The sequence below is a fragment of the Euwallacea similis genome, chromosome 14 (genome assembly GCF_039881205.1).
Source record: "Euwallacea similis isolate ESF13 chromosome 14, ESF131.1, whole genome shotgun sequence".
In the NCBI taxonomy this organism is placed as follows: domain Eukaryota; kingdom Metazoa; phylum Arthropoda; class Insecta; order Coleoptera; family Curculionidae; genus Euwallacea; species Euwallacea similis.
This window is the reverse complement of record NC_089622.1, coordinates 1,097,341-1,113,234: the sequence shown is the minus strand read 5'-3', so window position 1 is coordinate 1,113,234 and position 15,894 is coordinate 1,097,341. Positions and strand designations below refer to the sequence as shown.

Sequence of the window (15,894 nt, the reverse complement as noted above, 5' to 3'; positions counted from 1 at the left end):
CGTCATATTTTTCCAAAGGATAAAAAATTTACGAAGTACATTTCCTAATTATGCAGATAATAACTATTTTACAATATTGATAATAAACCCTATTGACATGCGGCCACGGCTGATGATGCAAATTGCATTCCTGGCAGAGAAATATTTTTAAAGATAGCTAACGCAGTTGAGCAGAACTGTCGATAATGTGGGCATGGAGTCAATTATTCATCTAAGGCTTAAGATATTTGGCACGATGGCAGGGTTAATAATTCCAAAGACAACGCTGTGGCTGAGCATTGTGATGATCAGAAAATTAACGAAGAGTGAAGCCCCCTATTGAAGCGCTTAAGAAAAGGGATTTCAATAAGAAACACCTAAGGGAGAGTCACCGTCGCCATTTCGTCAATAATTTCACACACTGAGTATGTTCACTATAGAGAGAGTAAAAATACATGATGAAGCCTCAGCGAAAACATATCATTTATTTCATGATATGGTTTTTACAGTAAATTGCATTACCCAATAAATTTAATTTAATACGCAAGTTTAATCTGCGACTCATCAATTATGCGCAATCCCTCGTGACACCTCCCAAAATCTCTTCTTGAAACCATTGGAAATACACTTCAATGATGTTTAAATTCTGGAAATAACCCCAAGGTAATCCGATTTGTGTAAACGCTGGCTTAAAAATATCTTTAAGAGTTTTCAAATATCTCGGCTCATGAAGGTTGAATTTTCCATGAATCTTCATTGTTTCTTAAATTTATCCTTTGGGTATAAATAGGAGAGGTCCTTGTGAAAACAACAGCTTCCGCTGGCCCCGTAAATCAGGGGTAGATTTGGTTATTTACGTACAGATTACTTACGTTTTAGCATTAAGGCGTGTTGTTATTCCGCCATTGGTATTCTCCTTATGCGGCGACGATGAATTTGTATGAAAGCGCGAAGCTTTAGACCTCGGAAAAAGTGGCGAATTTAGCAGGTATAAAGCAATAATTCCTGGTTGTACCAAACATGGCACAATAGACAGGTACAAAGCTGTTATAAAAAATGGTCTATTGCCAATACCTTTTTCTTGCAAACTGCGTTATACAAGACAATACATGTTGCAACATTTTCTAGAAAATAACGTGACAATGAAACAATTATCGACTTGGGTTGCCACAAAACAAAAAAATTATAGCTTTCGAAACAGAGATTTTCAAGGAAATTTACTCATACAACGTTTAAACCTCATGAAAATTCTTTATTAATTCCGCAGAAACACGTCACTACATAAACCTTTTAATTTCGAAACAAATCAGCTGCGTTACTAATTAATATTCACTGCAAATTAATGATAAATATATTCGTTCATTAACAAAGAAGCATGTTGAAATCGTAGCTAAACAGGTGTTCTCACCAGGTTTTTTGAATTTCTACCTTGCGCTGTGTATTTTTAAATTGGCTGTGGCGGTGCCAAAATTTATGCTCGGTTAGTGGTTATTAATATGTGTATTTTATTAAAATTCACAATTGTGAATCAATCACACGGTCGTAGTGTAAGTAAATAAATGACGTAAGAAGAACTTCTCAATAAATAAAGTACTAAAGCGTTTGGAGCAAAAAATTGGTGCCAATTTAATTATGTTTTTACGGTTTCAATTGGGATTTAAAAAATGACCCTTGTTAGAAAATCCCATTAGTTGATGAGATTAAACCGGATTATTCAATTAAAACAATGACCAAAGCAAATTGATTCAATCTATTTCATGACGAATATTTATTTGTACGACTTTAATGCAATTTATTGCTTGATTTGTTTGATCGAGCAGGTGGAATATTTTCAGCTACTTTTTTGAAATTTTATTACGTTCACTGTATTACACTTTATTGTTACTATTTCGTTGGTTTGCTTTTGTGAAAATCGCCATTCCAAATACCTGGAATAACCTCAAGTAAAAAGGTTCAGTCCGTGGACCCGGACATCTAAATAGAGTTTCGAGGCAGATCACAGGGCGATGTAAAAAATTTCAGCAGCGACCAAGATAATAAAGTACCCCCTGACCAGGTGGTAGGACTCACAAGAATAAAAAGAAAAATTTAAAACAACTTCCATGATTTAAATAACGAATCGACCGAGGAGTGTATACTCTACACAAGCAGATTAGATTCTGAGTTCTGAGTCTGGAGTCCAAACGGCCGCAAACCAAACCCTCTACGCAAACTCTAGTGGTGTTTTCGGGCCCCCGCACCAACCCGAACCCAACATGGTCGACTTTTTTTTACTATCCTTGTTTTATTAAAATATATGTTATTGGGTCAGACAGACGCAGATAGCGTTTGGCGAACATATCGCCGCACCGAGTGCGCACCTTTTGGATGCCCAAATTCGCCATAAACGGCCATTTCACGTAACAATTTTATACCTCTTCTCTGGCTCTCCATACAGCAAACAGCCACAAAACTGTGTTTCCCAACTTAATATTCCCAGTATTGCAGAATATTTTTCTTTTCAATTATATACCACTTCCTTGCGTAGGGCTTCAGGCATCGCTCTCATTATTCAAATATTGCTTTGTGCAGTGCCACTTTTCCATGTTATTGCTTTCGCATTTTTTGGACGTGGGGATCACGTTGCTCCAGGGGTTTACCTTTCGCACGAACTCAACCCCCCAGTACTGGACTGTACGAAACCAAGTCGCTTTAGGCAGAATGGCAAGAAACATCTTCAAATTAAAGAGTAAACGGTCATTGTAAATTTTCATTGCAGTCAAAGATGTTAAGCCAAATGATATCTTTGAAGAGACTCTATTACGTGGCGCTAAGTAGGTATTGTTGCGCCTGGTAGGCGGCCGCCACAGGTAAGTCAGAGACAAATAAAGGATCCCAGACTCTCGACGAGTGATTTATTGCTTCTTTTTATTGATGTCGACCTTCCTAGTAAGTTTGTTTATAGTAGGTAAGAAAATTGTGGAGTATTCCAGATCTTGAAGTATGTACGGAGACTATTGTTAAGAGTAAGCCAGTCTAAGTATATTGGTGGACTATTAGTTGTTGAATCGTAATTGCGCTAATTCGTTGAGTTACTAAATAGTGTTTGCGTTGAAAGCGCGATTACCGGAATCATTCGAAATCACAGCAGTAGGGTACTTTGATCTTATATGGACCATCAAATTGATTGCCCTCCCTCGGTAATCTAATAGCAATTTAAGAGTAAATATTTTCACTCGTTATCAATATTATCAGGTGGCGTAAATTCCTAGTAAGATCAATGCAAATAATAATATTTGCCTCTTACGTACGTTAGTGGGGTGATTCCGATGGTCTTACGTTTAGGTTTTGAGGTGTGCGATATGCTGGATATGTGATATAACAAATATAGCTTGGAAAAAAATTATTTCGGAGCAAGAGCTTCTCCAAAAATCAAAATCGCGAAGCATTTCTAGTAGTTTAGCTGAACTGCGTGCTCCAAAAGCGAATAATTTAGCCACACGTGGAATCGAAAGTCCTTGGCTGCCACAAGTGGAAACGCCACTTAACATTAACCGTAATCTAAATGCAAATCGCCATATGTTCGCCTCTCATGGCAAGGCCTATTTATAATTTGGTTAACATTGCAGCTCAAGTGAATCTGTATATGAATAATTATCGCAACTCGCCATTGGCTTTGAAGAGCCAAAGCAGCTGAATCTGCCCCGTCTGTAAAAATGAAAGTGAGCAGTAGAGAAGCAGTTAATGCACTAGATCTGTGTAACCATAACGCAAAGCGAAAATCTAGGCCAGGGAGTAAACAAAGACTTCCTGCTTTGTTGAAATTGCGATATGTGGAAGTCTAGAAATAGCCATAGCGAGGAAAAACGTACGCTCTAAATCTTGACCTAAAAATACCCGGTCACAGAAAGGAAACCAATTTAAATGCCACATTAACCTTTAGGAAAATTTCCTTGGAAATGTAATTTCAAAGTGTTTTATGGTCAGTCACCTTGCAAAGGTCGGTCATGGAAATTTATGGTGAACCATAGTAATAAGCTAAATTCGAGGCAGAAATTCGGAGACAAATCATCAAAAAAAGGGGAGCCACCCTGCATCGCAAGTCATAAGATTCATAACGTTATGTGGGAAGTCGCAGGAAAACACTTAAAATTCAAGACTTCATCGTTCCATGAACGGCAAGGCATAATTTATTTATATTATGCCAACAACTGCCAAATCTTCCTGTAATAACTCAGGAATGCTAATATTTTATAAGCGTTTATAAATATTGATGTTGCACAGGTAACTTGTTCTTGAAAATCCGAGATACCCCGCTGGATTGCGCATTTGCCATTTCCCTATTTCCTATTTTCATCGATATAATTGAATTTAATTATTGGTGATTTTGCCAAATAAGGAACAAGCCTGAAAGCGACTATATAATAAAATATTAACTCAGGAATTAATAGTGCGCAACACCTAGGAAGTGCCTAGTAACCATGACGTCAGAGGCTGCATAACCTATTCAATCAACTGGACTTCAAGTGGGGACAAAGTTTCACATCATGGCCGATCCTTACTTCCCCGACTACACCAAGGTGGTGCAGTACCCACATCAAGACATGTCCGAGAGTTAAGTTTTTAATTTTAAACTTGACGTTGACGTCGCAATTTGACCTTGACGTTGACTTCCCTATGTTGACGGATCGAAAACGTGAGGATCACGAGTATTTCACAACCAAGGCGTAAAATAGCATTTTATGCATCAAAATTGTGAAGCACATCATTATGACCCAAACGTTCAGTTTCGTGAGGGTTGTAAGCATTTCAGTTGTACGTGCGATTTTTTCCGCTACTAAATTTGAAAAAAATTACAGTAAACTTACCTAAATTAAGAGCGAATCAAACCGGACACAAAAAAACAACGCGTCTTGACTTATAACGTCAGCGGTGATGTTTCATTTGATATTTGTTTCCATGGCAACTATCAGTCATTAGCTCGCTAGATAAGCAATGAGCCATACACAGAGTAATTCGTGGTGCAAGCAACAGATGCGCGGAGAAGACCTCACAGCCATGTCGATTTTCAAAAAACGATGTCACTTTATTAATTTTTTTCATTTCGTTCGCTGGTAAAATTTAGCAAACACTGTTAATTATTTGAAACAAAGTAATAAATAGTAAAAAATTTACTCTAAAAATGCTGTTGAAGATGGCCCCATTTCCTCTTGTACACAAATTCATTCGTGGCCAAAGTTAAAGTCTACTCTACGCAATGTGTTTGCTACTGATGCGGTTTCATAAATCATCTTCAGTTTCGACAGACTTAGAATATACAAATAATAAAAGTCCTTCAGAGAAAAGACACATTTATTTAAGTCCGGTGATCGCGGGGGCCAGTATTGAACGCGGTTATTTCCCCGACCTAATCATGAATTGCTGCATCGCGCGAAAAATATATTTAGCAGTGAAATTGTAGAGTAACATCCTGCAGTAGCTCAGGAAGTATTTTTTGTTAAAAAAATTAATTGCGCCGCTGAAGCGATTTGGTAGAAGAACTGTACCAACCAAATATCGCCCAACAAGACTTGCCCAAACATTTATTTTAAACTCTCTCGCGTAATGATGGGTTGGTTATTATAACAAGGGAACTTTGACCTGAATATCCATGAATTACAGTTGTCCTCCCTTACGGTTGCTTATCTTCAATTAAAATAACTAAAATTTCTCACTGAAAGGCGCAAAATTGGATTCGGCGTAATTGGAGATAATTTTCTATTCGTAGAAATTGACCTACAAATGCTGACACATTTTACACTTCTTACATTGTTTGTGCATGTTTCAACTGAATTGCAACACATTTGGCACGTGCCAGAGGTAAACGGCATAGCTATGATGAAATGGCCCGGCTAAGATGCTAAGTATAGAATGAGAGACCACAAAGACTTTGACATTGTTAAGCTAAGTTCAATGGAGTCGGGATATTTTATTAAAACCAAGCAAATATTTTTGAACTCTTTAGTTAATAAATCTGCTTTATTATTGGTAATAAAAAAACTCACCAATGCAATAGAACTACATCAGTAGTACTGTTATTTTTCTGTTGATTTTGAACAACCAGCTTATCAATGTTCTCACTGGAAGGTGTTCACATTGACTATTGTACTAAGAATTTTCGCTTCAATAAAGAAAACTAAATTACACAATCCATAGGCAGTTTCTAGTCCATTCACAAAACATTGAAAATGGGGACTCAAGGCTCAAAAACAATGTCTAAGACTATGCAAACAGTTAAACACTGTTCAATGCTCTTATTAAGACGCGAAATTTTACAAATCTACCTACATTGTTCACTGTTTATTTTCCTCGATTATATTTATAAAGTGTTTGTGATTCCAAAAAGAAACGAGTGCTATATCATCGAAAAATAGGTCCATTTTCGCCATTAAACTAACGTCCGCAAATCTGTAATTTTTGAGATTTTTGACCACCACATTACCACACTTCTCAGACTCTCTGGGGTGGAAATCGAACTGGCACAACAACTGATTTGTCATGCATTAAAATCCTTTTCGTCTGTAATTTTTTCCTCATAATTTTTGTTTTAAATAATGATGCGTCATAGGAGGAGAAGTTAAGAGAACTTTTTTTATAATTCACATTCACCAGGATTGCAGGAATATTTTTTGTTTTGAGGGGAGGTAGTGGCATACAAGTTCTCTTCTTTAAGATATCCAGATTGCCACTGTTGGATACACTACTTTTTTACAAAATTTTGACACCTGGTATTCAGAAAATGACCTTGTGAGCAGTGATTTATTCATCAATCTAGACTTATTTTTCTATTATCTATCGGACATTTCAGTTTGGCACCACGATTCCCAACACTCTGTAGACGTTATAGAAGTGTTGCATAACCTTCTGATGTAGAATACAGCTCTCTTTATTAAGGCAAAGATTTCCAGGTTGAATGTGATGCATAATGTTTGCAGGAAAGGCGCTCCCACCTATCACTATGCAAAATTTTTCCAGTCGTGTGTGTCAATAGAACACGTAGGTATTAATTGTCTATATTGCATATTTGATAACAGTCATGTAATACTGCTAACACCGTTTAATCCTTACATTATGTAAAACAGATCTACACACAAACATTGGAAAAACGTAAATATAATGGTAATTTGTTAATGAGAAACTGCATTAGGATTATGAAAACATTGAGAGTCCTATGAATGCTCTGTTCCTTTAAGGCCCATATATGAATTATTAGTTTGGGGTCAATTTTACGAAGATCATTTTTATGAGGCCAATGGGTCGCATCGTTCCTATGGAAATTATCTTGTTGGCACATTTACCATGAGCTTGATCCCAAGGGGGGACGTAAAGAACACAACAAATGTAGGTGGAAAATCGTTAGAGACGGGGTTCAGAGAGGGTGTAGGATGTATACGGGTCATATCGTTTATGGTTGGAATATTAAACAGGAAAATATCTGTCCCGATTCAGGCGCTCCGGAAGGATGCAGTGATCACGTGGGCAGCATGCCCATACCGTATACTAATATACCAGTTATTTAAGGGAAACTTAAATAAATGACTTTCGGTTAATCCCGAAATCACGTTATCCCCGAGAAATTTAAGCATTACGGCTTATTGGGCGTTCAAAAAGAGCGCACTTAGTGCAGCATTATGGTCTGCGAAAACAATTTGCACAGGTCTAACACATTACCTAAGGAAACAAGAGCATTAAAAAAATCCGCAATATTGTTGCGCTGAGTGCGCACTGATGCGGGTGCGCGAATAACAACTTGTTTTGATATGATTCTTGACAATGCTGACATATCGCGACCTTGAAGTAGGTAAGTAAGCTCTTCCATCGTATTTTCCTTTAAAACAATGCAATAAAACACTCTACACCTGGAGTTGAGTCTATTGGAGATAGCTCAATCAAGTACCTACCTAACTACCAGTTAAAATATAAATTTTTCTTTATCTCTTTTGTTGTTTGTATGTGGAATTAATACGCATTTTTACTTTATTTTATTACCTAATATTTTACTCGTCCAAAGTGATAAATTTACACTCGAGCAATCATTAAAATTCAATGTATTTCCACGAGACAGCAAATCTTTATAGTTTACTAATACTACTGCGTAGCTATTCATTAAGTTATAACGGAGTTTAAAAATACGACAAAAATGCTTTATAAACACCTAAATACCTTCGGAGCGATTTATTTTGAAAAATGAGGATTACAACAAATCTTTCCATAAAATTAATCAAATGTTGGGTAAGATTGGTGAGAATTTCTACCAGGAAACTGTAACTGACTTTCGAATCATGTTCCAACGCACTTGCCCAATAACTTCATTGGTCATGTTGAAGAATTACCCAACTTATGATTTATGATACCGATAGGCGAAACGACTAGACCTGTTGAATTATAAATCGCAGGTCAAGGGTCACTTTTTAAAACAAAAATAACAGATCATAAATCAAGCGACGTTATTAATTAATTTTCAGATAAGTAATTTTTGAGAAGTTGCACGGATGCAAAAAGGGTTTTAAGTTGCACCGGTGTAAAGTTGCCAAATTATAGATTGGTTCAGCGTAGCAATGAGAAACTGGTCATACCTTGTGGAAATATAAAATTTCACACATAAAGGAAATTCACTAACTAATAATTACAAAAAGAGGAAAACAAGAAAAAATGAAGTTTCACATAGAGGGTGATCACTAAAAAACCTCAAGTAGTCGTTGAACGATCAGAGGCAGGTCTGGGATCAATTAATCTGTTAATCAGATGTTTGACGTGAATAGTAGATTGCTCAATTAACGTCCTGCGTTAACGATTCACTACTTACTCGTGGTTTGTTTTAAATGATCACCCCTTATTGTAATGCAGTTAAATACTAACAAAAACTACAAGTTACACTCGTGTAACCTTTGACTAATTATACACTAGTATGAATGAAATATTGTAATGAACATCAAAGAATGGCAGAAACCTATGTTAATCTATGTTTTAATGTTAAAAGGTTAATGATAGGCGTCTTCTCATAATTTCTTTATTTCTATATATTGTTAAACAACACGAACATGGGTTGCCTATTGTTTGCTTCAATTAACGGATATCGTTAACATTCCGTTATATGCTACAGGCATAGAAAAATCTTACCGTGCAATAAGTCTATAGAGGTCGCAATCAGCTGATAAATGTTGCCAAGTCGGGGTCCCCAAACGTGGCAACCTAGGACAATGTTATTGATCTGATTTCTTTCTCCCTAGATGCAGGAAGATGACACAATCACACTGCAATTCGCGTCTTGGTTTAATGTCCTTTTATGAATTAAAAAGCAAAATAAAAATAAAACTCTATTTTCGGCGAGTATGTCACATATCACCCCGATTCACTCCACACACCGTTAACAATGGACCAAAATGTGAAAGCGGATCGAATTCTTAAATCTTAAATTGACCATTAAAAAGTTCTTTTATGTCAATAGTAACCGTAACTAACCCAGAAAGGGTCAAGAAACGGGCATAAATTCGACAATGATGTTGAAGCGACCGTTCGTGAGGGTCGATATCAAATTTAGAACTGGCAACGGTTAAATTCGGCAGCGTGCCGTGCTTCGTATAGTCGTGGTCTCGTTAGCGTTACCGCCTCCTTTGCCTACTTTCAGCTATATCGAACTGCAGAACTTTATCTGACTTGCGCAGAAAGCAGTATTTCTAGATACTTTCCTGCATGAGTTTCCAAGGCTAATCCTGTAGGCATATGTGGCATGACGAGATACTATAACGATAATCTCGCAAGTGCTATAATGATGGGTCATGTGTCATTTTTGCTGGAAACAGGAGCCACTCCATTAGTTTTCAAACGTGACAACTCACGACTGTCAAATACCCCTTCCCACCAATGAAATTGTGTTCCGCCTGTTGCTCTTGCGCTCCTGCTGCCTCACCGTCATTCTCAACTGTCAAAGATATAGTCCATTCCAAAGTAATATTTGTCAAGGGGGCTAAAGGAATGACAGATATGGTTGGGAACAGATTGATTAATTGGGAGAAAATTCGACGTTACTGTAGTCGTCTGGATGAATATTTTATTGAAATAGTTTTCATGATCCCATACCCCCCAGTGTTTCATTAATATATATATAATAAATAACATGGGTCTCACAGACCCAACTGACAGAAAAAAGGTTAAAAACATAAACCCAAATAAAACACTTCATACACATATTACGGTTTTTCTGCAAACACGTCAATACTCAATAGGTGTCTATTCCAGTGGGAGGAGCATCGTCACTACTATTGTAGCCGTAACACTGCGATGGTTGCGCACAAACGTTCGCGATAATTTCAGCTGTTCGGGTCACGTGATTCATTTAAAGCAGGACCCGCCAAGATTCCTCCTCAATGGAAATGGAATGAATAAAAGAGTCAATGAGAATTTTCTGAGAAGCAATCAATAGCAGGAGCGGCTGTGTTGCAGGGTGTGGGGATAAAATAATGATACGGACTAAACTGCTGAACAAGGGTGAGAAACACTTCCTATGGAGAGCTTTGATGGTGGGAGCTATGTAAAGTTATTATTAGGTAGGCAAAAACCGCATTTTGATAGTGAACAGGAATCGCAAAAAGAAACTACGGACAGAAAAAAATAAATCCTCTAGAGAAAGATGTTAGTCCAAAAACAAAACAGGAATACTGTGTTATGGCTGTGAGACACAAATATATTTTCAACACAGTATAACGATGGCGACGCGTGTGTTCGTACAAAGCGAGTATGTTAGGTCGCTCAATTAAAGGTCAATAGTCATTGTGTACTAAATGTTTTACACGTATGAAAATCTCGATTATCATAAAAGATACAGAGTAGATGGCCAGGGTTCCCCGGTAAGACCTACCTATGGTGGGGACTCCCCTATCAGACGCAGGCGGCCGGAGTTCCCCGATTGGATGTAGACGGTCGGGGTCTTAAGAAAACAGAGATACCTCGCTGAACAACCGGCAGTCTGGACGTACCACTGTACTCAAACCTACAGACTTTTACATACTCTGCTAAATTCATCACCCACCCACAAAAAAGTATGATTTATTTTCGGGGAGATCAGCAATAATACAGGGAAGCTCCTCTGCGGGCTGGATATAACCGTCGGTTTCAAGGTCTCAATCTGAAATCTGCGGGTCTGTACATTTCGTCGCTTTCCGACAGTCCAACTTGGCTCTGATCCAAAACTGAACCCGCAGACTCCTTTCTTGAACCCCGAATCCATAATCGCGTTTCCAACACTTGTGTGTATGCATGTTAGAAGCTAAAATGGCAATGTTTGGAAAGCGGACGCTGTTTCATCAATGCCAGAAAAATAAGTGAACGCAAAGGGGTGATCATTAAAAAATACTTCATGTAGCAGTTGAAACATTAAAAACATGTCTGAGATAAATTAATCTGTTAAATTGTTGTTAAATGGTTTAATCAGCACTCTACGTTTACGGTTTGCTCTCAATTGTGAGGCTTTTAACGATCACTCGTTATAACGCTACAGAGCTTAAAGCACAATATTATTTTCTGCTTATGTTTTTGAGCGCCCTCTCTTAAGAGAAAGGGAAAGCTTATCTAAAAAAGGTTCTGCGCATCCACCAATTCAATACTAATGCAATATGATAGTTTTCTTTTTTCACAATTTTGCTTACCAGAACGGTTTCTCTATTAATTTTGCAGGACATACCTACTCTATTATGGTAAGTGTCTAAAAATACATATGATTCTTTTGAAAGTCCTAAGATAAAATAAATTTGATAAACATGCAAAATGCTTACCTGTCGCCACTCTATTCTGAATCCCTTTTTCTTGAATTAAAAACACAGAACAAAACATTAAGCCAATAATTTTAACGTAATTTATTTCAGATCCAAGTCATCACTGCTTGTGCGTGGCTCCTCATCAATATTCACAACCACCTCTTGATCATTTTGAATATTGAAACCTTCCCCTTGAGACAACATCTCATTTTGAACTAGATCAATATTTATCACAGACTCAAAATTTATCACAGATTCACTGTCACTTAAATCCTCTATTTCATTCCTTGCAACTGGGATAGGTGTATTGTTAGGAACTAGGACTGTTTGATCATCATTTTGTTCATGTAAAGAAATGACGCTTGGAGGAATATACCTGGAATTGGGGGTATTGATACTTAGTCCAATTTTCTCTTTAAGGAAATGTGGGACGCACCTAACAACACATGACCTTTGCCACCAATTATACCACATTCTAGCATGCAGTCTTATCACAGAGTGAACCCATAAATAGTAACCAATGAGCATTATGCCAATCATCAGCATTAAGGAAACTGAGGTCCATTTTGCTGCAGGTATTTGAGAAAACTTTTGCTGACTGTAGTATTCCGAGGAATAGAGGCATACATATGTAACAACTATTGCTAAAGGGGTTATTATCTGCAAATATTAAATCTATTCTGCACAAATCAGCCTCATGACAACCACACATTACATACAGTGCAGGCAATAACATCACCTCTGACTCCAGTCCCTGGATACCTTGGACCATACCTCAACCAGTACCAAATGGATCTTGATGAAGAGTATTTTGGAGTCCTTTCTGTTTTAAATAGGTAATGGCACAATTCACAACTAGAAGTTCCAGATTCACCAAGCCAGTTCTCCAGACAGGAACGATGAACAAAGGCCACAGTACCCTTCAATGAGTAACATTAGTACTGGCAACTTATTATAAAAAAATAATTACCTTGCAATGGCATGGAGCTATGAGTTCTTCAGGTTTCTCATTATCATAGCATATACGACAGTGCACTGAGGCCACCGAGAGCTTTCTAACTAGAGTATTTGAAGCAGTTTTTTTCATAGGGTCTGACTGGGAAACGCCAGCAGTTGCATCATTATCCATGATTGTTCACCTAAAAACGGTATACTAACTATAAATAACTATGTTTTGGAGCTCATATCGACAAAATTATTATGATTTTCTTGGCAAGTATTGACTGAAGGTAGATAACCAAATAGGTATGTTAGGTTCAAGCAATATGACTTTGTTTTGTGAACCTTCATTGATCGCTTTAATTGAAATTGTGTAGGAATGTAGATTCTATTATTAATTAAAAAGAAAATAATACTTTCTTGCATTACTTACATTTTCATTTTAGTTGTACTTCGGTTAGTAAATATGAATTTGTTAGAGTCGTCCTTGGGTTCGTGGTAACTGGTGTTTAAACACGAGTAAACTGCAAATTAAATTAAACTTTAAATTTTCCATTTGAATTCAAAATGCCACCAAAAACAACAACAATTGTATGTTTTATAGTTTTTCAAAATAAGAAAACTATTAATTTGCTAGAGAAACTAAAGTACTATTCAATCACAATATGCATACTTATGCAACCAACAATACAGGTATGTAAGAAAGGAACGTCAATTTTTCATCGCCCTATTGTTATATCACCGACCTTTATTTACATACATCATTGATGATATTATTGAAAATATGTATTGACATTGAAAATATCTCATATATTTTAACTAAATGTTCATTCCAGTAACATAATTTGAAAATGTAGGTTCATATGATCATATGAATCAATACTCAAAATAACTACCAGTAATCATTAATTCTAAATCTTAACACCACAATGGACAGAGACACTTGCATGTAGTAAACTCTGGCAACTATGCGTTCATTCTCATCATATGTTTTCAATCAAACTCTATAATGAACATAACCTCAAATTACTGTAAAAAAAATCTGAGTAACTTTTCAAAACATCTAATTTCCCACGTCATTCATTTTAACTTTAATCTTATTATTGCTGATATTCATCCCAAAACTTCCGCATAACCGTCGTGCAACCAGATTACCATCACAACCACCCTCTCCATATCATAAACTGGCATCCCATAAGATGAGGCGGTCTCACGCTGGTAATGGCTACGAACCTTTGCCTCAACAAGACAACAATGAAATTGAGCACGAAAACGAACGTATGGCTCAAGAGCTTTCCGAGAAAATTGGCGTCCTCAAGTCCCTCTCCATAGATATCGGAAATGAGGTACAGTTCCAGCACAAAATGCTGCGGGATGTGGATGATGATATGGATAGGACTTCCGGATTCCTTGGAAAAACCATGTCTAGAGTAGTGAGGCTTTCAAGAGGGTCACATAACTACATTATATTGTATTTATTTGTGTTTGCCATTGTAGTGTTCTTTATACTTTATTTGGTGTTAAAGTTTAGGTAGGAATTGTCTTGAATTTCTGAAAAGTTTATTCCAATTAACATATGCTCTGACTTGCTCACATTTAAAACACATGCATTTTTGCATCTTGGTTGTAGGTTTTAGATAGTAGCCTGAGCAGAAGTCAATGCAGTTGATACAGTTCAGAACTTTTCTTATAATATATGTAGAACCTATATAATAAGTGAAATTTTTATGTGAGATTATAACATAATTATTCAGTTTTAGATACAAATTCAAAGTACATTAAGAACATATTTATGTCACGGTGAAGTTAATGGTTTATTTTTATTAGTTTTTTTAGTTTATTACTTTGTTTATTACTAATTGTTTTACATATAGTTGAGCAGTTACACAATACAGGCCTGGTATTCTTATATTTAAATTATATTATAAATAAAAAACATTAAGTATATTGAATACATTTAGTTCTCCCTAAATAACAGTTTTTTTGTGTTATTGCTCTTGATTTTTAATATTCCTTTTTAAAATGCTCGGGTAACAATTTTTGCTCAATTTACTAACGTAAAAATGACCATTTCCTAGTTCTTAAGTCATAATTTTCATTTGAATCCACTGATAAGGATATATCAGTTTTCAGTTGATTTGTTGAATTTCGCGGGGAAAGGTTGCGGCTTTTGTCCAAAGCGCAAAGTAAGGTTATGTTGTGTTTCAGTTTGTTTGGTATTCGATTTGTAGTTTGTAGCCGAATTTCAAATTTTATAGATTTAAAAAATTCTTGATCTTTTCTGAAATAAGTATGACTAAAAATACACGTGATATCTACTGAGAAAATTAAAATTTTAATTCATTTGTGCGCAAGTTACGGTGATGTTTGAAAGTGCACTCTAAACCCTAGATTAGGTCTTCATTCCTGTCTGCAGTGTTATTAGGGCACGGGCTACCATCACTAACTACTGGACACGTGGACGAAAACCAATTTCTGGATGGTAAGTATGCTGCCTCATTGATTTCTTCAAGTTTTTCAGAATACTTGCGAACTTAAATGTGCTCGCTGTGTTCTGTACCCCATTAATTTTACACCCATTCAATTACCCGCATTCATTTTTAAAAGAGAGAACAAAAGAGGAAGCTCCAATATCGTTACCACGCTTCTTGTGGTTTGAGTTGAGATCTTGTTTAACAGATTATTAGGTGGCTTATTGAGTTTTCAGTTGAAAACCACCAAAACCGTCGCTAATCACCCAATAGTAGTAATAACTTTTGCCTATCTAAATAGTTGAAGTGAAATTAATCGGGTATTATGATCATGTGGGTCGCTTTACCTGGAATCTGATATCTAATCATCTAGACTGTATAAATATAGACTCAGTTATTTAGGTGTTTATTCCTATAGTATCTACATATAAGTAAGTGGTGCATCTTATGCAAGACCGATTCTATAGGTACAAGTTCTGTCACATGCCAAAAAGACATGAGAGACGTGCAACTCGATTTTGCTCCCTGTACTGCTTGGAGAAATGTTCCAGAGTAACATTTATTTAAATTAAATCGATTTGCACCACATTTTCCCACGCAGTATATAAAGTACAAGCCCAAGTACCACTACTGAAAATTTCGTGTAGCATGTCTTATGCATCTCTGATATAGGACCAAGCTCAGTTTGATGCCAAAAGCAATTTCATGCTTTGACTTAAATAGATGTCCCATGA

At 36.5% G+C, this 15,894-nt stretch overlaps 4 protein-coding genes across 4 annotated transcripts in view; 2 read left to right on the top strand and 2 right to left on the bottom strand.

The window, feature by feature from the left end:
• Ip6k (Inositol hexakisphosphate kinase) overlaps nt 1-9,710 on the bottom strand; it is a 29,498-nt gene extending 19,788 nt beyond the window's left edge. Inside the window, exon 1 of the mRNA XM_066397301.1 lies at nt 9,118-9,710. The gene's annotated coding sequence lies outside the window, so the exon portion shown is untranslated. The remainder of the gene's footprint in view (nt 1-9,117) is intronic.
• The window catches only part of LOC136413450 (probable protein phosphatase CG10417), a 77,222-nt gene that overhangs the window by 58,128 nt on the left and 3,200 nt on the right, over nt 1-15,894 (top strand). The window lies entirely within an intron of this gene.
• Nucleotides 11,835-13,028, bottom strand: LOC136413622 (E3 ubiquitin-protein ligase MARCHF3-like). Its single transcript, XM_066397303.1, has 4 exons — nt 12,721-13,028; nt 12,470-12,670; nt 12,187-12,410; nt 11,835-12,126 (listed from the first exon to the last, which is right to left on the bottom strand). Exons 1-4 carry the CDS (start codon nt 12,877-12,879, stop codon nt 11,850-11,852), a joined length of 861 nt encoding a protein of 286 aa, XP_066253400.1. The 5' UTR covers nt 12,880-13,028; the 3' UTR covers nt 11,835-11,849.
• Nucleotides 13,708-14,291, top strand: Bet1 (blocked early in transport 1). The gene has a single exon (XM_066396924.1). It carries the CDS (start codon nt 13,889-13,891, stop codon nt 14,222-14,224), a length of 336 nt encoding a protein of 111 aa, XP_066253021.1. The 5' UTR covers nt 13,708-13,888; the 3' UTR covers nt 14,225-14,291.